Source organism: Epinephelus moara, chromosome 11 (genome assembly GCF_006386435.1).
Source record: "Epinephelus moara isolate mb chromosome 11, YSFRI_EMoa_1.0, whole genome shotgun sequence".
NCBI classification, from domain to species: Eukaryota; Metazoa; Chordata; class Actinopteri; order Perciformes; family Serranidae; genus Epinephelus; species Epinephelus moara.
In genome coordinates this window covers 20,075,022-20,080,346 of record NC_065516.1, presented here as the reverse complement: position 1 = coordinate 20,080,346, position 5,325 = coordinate 20,075,022, and the positions used below count along the sequence as shown (strand labels likewise).

General features: G+C 45.5%; 1 protein-coding gene across 1 annotated transcript; it reads right to left on the bottom strand.

Moving 5' to 3' along the window:
- Positions 1–1,100: 1,100 nt before the first annotated feature.
- Positions 1,101–4,171, bottom strand: slc35g2b (solute carrier family 35 member G2b). The gene is made up of 2 exons (XM_050057240.1): positions 3,787–4,171; positions 1,101–2,547 (listed from the first exon to the last, which is right to left on the bottom strand). The coding sequence occupies exon 2, from the start codon at positions 2,518–2,520 to the stop codon at positions 1,270–1,272; it is 1,251 nt and encodes a 416-aa protein (XP_049913197.1). The 5' UTR covers positions 2,521–2,547; positions 3,787–4,171; the 3' UTR covers positions 1,101–1,269.
- Between the last annotated feature and the right edge of the window lie 1,154 nt (positions 4,172–5,325).

The following is a 5,325-nucleotide window of genomic DNA, read 5'->3' as shown; positions in this document are numbered from 1 at the left end:
TATACTACTAATTGCCTTCATGATTTACTGTAATAAAACATAACTTCAGCTAACTCTGAATGAATAATGGAGTGGATTTTGAATGCCACCTGCTGGGCTTCTAGTGAAACACCCATGTTGAGTCCCTTCTGAACCACAACATGTCCTCTTTCATCCGCACTGCATCATCATTGTCATTATTTCATTCCATCACTGTTGCTTTGCCTCAGGGAAATCAAAGAGACCGACTGTCCTGGCTCTGTTCTCTACACGGAGAAAGGAAACAGTGCTGGTGAGCCACTGAATCGGCCACTACGGAAAAAACAGATGGTCTCATGTTGTTAAAGGGAACTTTAATTCAATACAGTGCACATGCCTCGGGGCATTAGTTTGATATGCGTCTGAAAGTAAACAGAAGCAGCGTCCAGGGACGTAATCGCTAGTGTTAGATATCAAGCGGCTGCTGGGGCCAGAACGGACGTTAAAGGCAGTCAGAAAGGTGCAGTTTGTGCACAAAATATTGTACATGGAATAACACGGATTGCTAATTTCCTTGTGCACAAAATAATCTTTGATGTCCCATAAATGTCAAAAGTCTACTTGTAAACTGAGGCACGTTTAACAAGAACAGCCCCAGTTATACAGTATACGACAGGACCTCTATCCCAGCACATAAAGGTCACTTTATCCACCCCTGACTCCTCTATAATGCCATTTCATTTGAAGAAATTCCACAACAGATTAAGGCTAACAAAAGCAATACCAGTTATTTTATGAAAACATGGGTGGTATTTATTTTTATTCTTTCTTTCCTTGTATGTGTGAATGATTTCTGGGCTGACATTTACACACTGTGACAAGTGTGGCAGTGTGACAACAGAGGGATACACCACACCTTGTTGATGTTGTTATTATAAAAAGGTGCATATCATCATTAAAATGATCATTTCACACTGCCACTCACAAGACCAGATTCAATATGGTTTAAAATGCTGGAGCAAAATGAATCACAAAAATTAAACTGGCTCTTTTTTCTTTTCTTTTCTTTTTTTTTTTTTTGCTGACATTTTGGTCTTTGACACATTTTGACATTAAAGCAGAACTATCAGGGGGACATAGTCACCATACTACATTTGTCTTTTATTTCACACACAAATATTAAGACATAAGTTACACAACTGGCACCCTTCCAACAACACAACAATACAAAATCATCAGATGAAGATCCAGACATTCTTTAAATTGCACAACCAAGCAACATTGTAAACAAATAGACTGACATATCCAAACTCATTTGATGGGCGAGTCAAGGATCTCTTGATAATCCTGCCGGATGGCCCTGCTCACCCTGTACAGCTTGACTCCTGTCAGGGTGAACACACTGACCATGATGACCAGACATCCGATGACGTCGTAGACAGACGGGATCATCCTCAGAACAATGAGCTGGAGGAACATGGCAACCACGATCTCAAGGTGCTGCACTGTACTGACTAAGGCTGGATGAAACTTGTTTAGAGCATAGTAGACTCCGAGGAACGCCACGGTGGAGCAGATACAGATCCCAATTAAATAGCCCCAGGTCTCCCCATCCAGAGGAATGATGGGCTCCTGCATGATAAACATGGTGGAGGCACCCCACACCGTGCCCGTCCAGCCGAAGGTAAAGAGTGCCGTCCACATGCTGACACGCTCCTTGATGGCTCTGTAGACGATCATGGAGAGGGCAGCGGCCAAGCCGGCCATCACTGTCATTGTGTAGCCAAAAGCCTCCTTCCAAAACCCCAGCCTGGACTTCTCCTCGTCTGCAACATTTGGCACCATGACCAGGCACAGGCCGAACACGCTCCCCACCACTGTGACCACATCTGTGTAGCTCAGCCTCTCATCCAGCAACAGGAAGGCCAGTATTGCGCTGAAGACTGTGGTGGAGGCACGCCACATGAGGGTGCCGTTACTGGGTGGTACTATGGCAAAAGAGGTGTAGGCGCAAGTGATTGAGATGACGTTGCACACGCCATAGAAGAAGAGACGTAGACGGTAGCCTTTAGGGCCAAAGGGGGCCTCATGGTAGTAGAAGACCACCAGGATGGACAGCACCTGGATCACGGAGCGGATGAAGAGCAGCTCGAGGGAGGGCACTTTAGAGCGGTCGGCTGCTAAACGAGTAATCAGTGCCACACAACCGTGAGCCACCGCTGCCCCAAACAAGGCCATCCAGGTCACCCTGGAGGCCAACACATTCGCCTCTCCGAAGCTGGCCAGCTGGCCCCCGACCCCCTTGTCTCTTTGCACAGTTGGCTGCTTGGGCTGGGTCTCCATGGTTCCAAACAAAGTCCTGCTACCTTTGGGGTCTGACACAAGTCTCTTTCCCACACTAGATTCTGCAAAGGCGCCAAACTCCTCAAAAGAGGGTGCGTCATCATACCCTTCATCGCCAGGCTGGGGGAAGTGTGTGGCATATTTCACTGTCACTGTGTTCGGGTGGATCTTAACCCGCTTTTTTGATCCATACTGCAGCGAGGATGAGGATACATCCATGTTTCCTTATGCGTCAGAGGGGGTAATCTGAAAAACGGAATAAAAATTGTTGCAGTGTTATTGAGATGAAATGATATTCAAATAAATCACTGCCCTGCAGGCTGACTTTATCTCTCTAATCAGCCAAAACACAGCCTTTTGAAAACAGAGAGAAACGTTTGCATAATTCATACCATTTCCTAAGTATCCACATCTCACACCCACACACACACGTGCTGCAGACACACACTCCTGCATGCACGCGGATAGAGCACACACTTGCTGTATCACCCCTATCTCACTTACCTTTTCACTCTGCCTGGCCTTACACTTGTGTAGTGTTACTTCTATATATATCCCATGCAAGCTCATATAAGCCAAGCAGCAAACACTCTGAGGCTGATGCAGTCTGATGGGATGAAATTACATAACAGGAAACCACAGAGGGGACGATACATGAATGTGGGCCACGTATGAGATGAATGGAGTTGCACACCATAAATTAACAAACCCTGAAACAAGGAGTGTGTGAAAGGGTTAAATGGTGCTGGATAGTCTGAATGGTCGCCTCAGTGGGGAGAGATTTCTGATGCTTTTCTTAAGAAACTGAATTTTGCTTAAGGGTGACATTACAGAATGTTATCATAAAGGCAACACATTTTATTATAAAAGAAAGAAAAAAAGAAAATCCTGTAGATATTAAAAATACTATTATTAGCACTATTTTTTTATATTAATATTACTACTATATTTATTCTGTCAGTCCTTTCAGACACAGCATGATTTAAAACCACAAGGGGGCAGATAGATACTCCTATTTGCCTTCTCCCCTCTTACATGCGGTTGCTCCTCCCTTTTGAAATATACATGAATATAACTTGATGCTTAATAATAAACGATGGCAATGTAATGTCTAGGGTAATTAAATTGAAATTAAACATCTTAATATTGTTGAGTTTGAAACACAAAACTCAATGCTGTGAGCACTTAGATCCAATTTAACCATGGCTTAGTAAAAAAAAATATTATTAGGCTATTTTCAGAAATTCGAGACAGAAAATCGCGAAAAAAAAAATCAATTTCTCCGTCAGATTATGATTCAAATTGATAAAAGGTTGCCATGTGAATAAATAAAATAATGTAAATTTAGGTTTAAACTGGCGCAAACAGCGTCTTTCCAAGCTTGATGCGTTAAATTCGTTATAAACAGACATTTTACGGACGCTCCTGTGTGACGCGTTTGCGCACTTAACTGAGTGAATGAAGAAAAACACAATATCGCCTTACCTTTTGTTACTTGAATAGTTCCTATTGATGCATGAACCCGGGTTCGTATCATAAATGAAGATCTCGTTTCATTTCTTGCTCCTTACATTTGGTCATCTGCCATTTCCCCATCTTCCCCCTTCGAGTGGAGCGCCTCTTGGAGATGCGTACTGCTTATTTGTTCCCCACGCTGTCGATGGACGCTGCTGCTGCTGCTGCTTCTGCTGCTGCTGAAGCTGAAGCTGCTGTTGCTGAAGGCGATGATGATGATGATGGTGGTGGTGATGATGATGATGAAGCTGAAGCGGGAGGGGGGAAGCCAGGGAGAGAAGCAACTGTCACTGTCACAGCCAGTGGTTTCTCCTCCTCGTCCTCCTCCCCACTTCTTGCCACCTAGACTCGCTCATTCGTCATCTCTCAGGAGGGAAAAAGGATGTGCGTCGGTCACTCATCATCATCATCATCATCATCATCATCACCACGGTCATAATATGAAATGCCATCCTTTAAGAGGAACATTTGATTTGTCCATTTGAAATATTTATGACATAAAAGCTTTCCCACTATGGTCAACATGCATCAGCTTAATTGCACTTTACATGATATATGCAATTAATCTATCATATGTAAAGGTTTGGGTTTACCCTCTGCTACTTTGCTGATTCTTAGGCATATTTGCAACATCTCCCATCCTCGGAGGAGTTTGCGTGTCCCTGTGAGTCAGCACCTCCAAATCTGAGGCCATAGTTCTCTGCTGGAAACTGGTGGATTGCCCCCTCCCGATTGGGGGGGAGTTACTGCCTCAAGCGAGGGAGTTGAAGTATCTCAGGGTCTTGTTCACGAGTGAGGGTAGAATGGGACGTGAGATAGATGAGCGGTATGCGGCTTCTGCAGTGGTGCAGGTTCTGCGCCGGTCCGTCTTGGTGAAGAGGGAGCTGAGCCAGTAGGCGAAGCTTTTGATTTATCCATCTACGTCCCAACCCTCACCTATGGTCATGAGCTCTGGGTAGTGACCGAAAGAATGACATTGCGGATACAGGTGGTCGAAATGAGTTTCCTCCGTGGGGTGGCTGGGCTCAGCCTTAGAGATAGGGTGAGGAGCTCGAGCATCTGGAGGGAGCTTGGAGTAGAGCTGCTGCTCCTTCCCGTTGAAATGGGTCAGTTGAGGTGGTTCGGGCATCTGATCAGGATGCCTCTGGGCGCCTCCCGCTGGAGGTGTTTCGGGCACGTCCAATCGGTAGGAGGTCCCGGGGCGGACCCAGAACATGCTGAAGGGATTATCTGTCTGGCCTAGGAACGCCGTGGGGCCCCCCATGAGGAGCTGGAAAGCGTTGCTTGGGAGAGGGATGTCTGGGGTGCTTTGCTCGGCCTGCTGCCCCTGCGACCTGGCCCCAGATAAGCGGATGAAAATGGATGGATGGATTTGCAACATCTTTGTTTGGCATGCATCGGCAAATACATGCTGAATGAACTTTATTTTATTTAGTGTTGCAGCTTGAAGTGATCGGGATTCCCATAATCCTCTGGGATTTCCTCATTTGTTCCAAGAAGACTCTCACG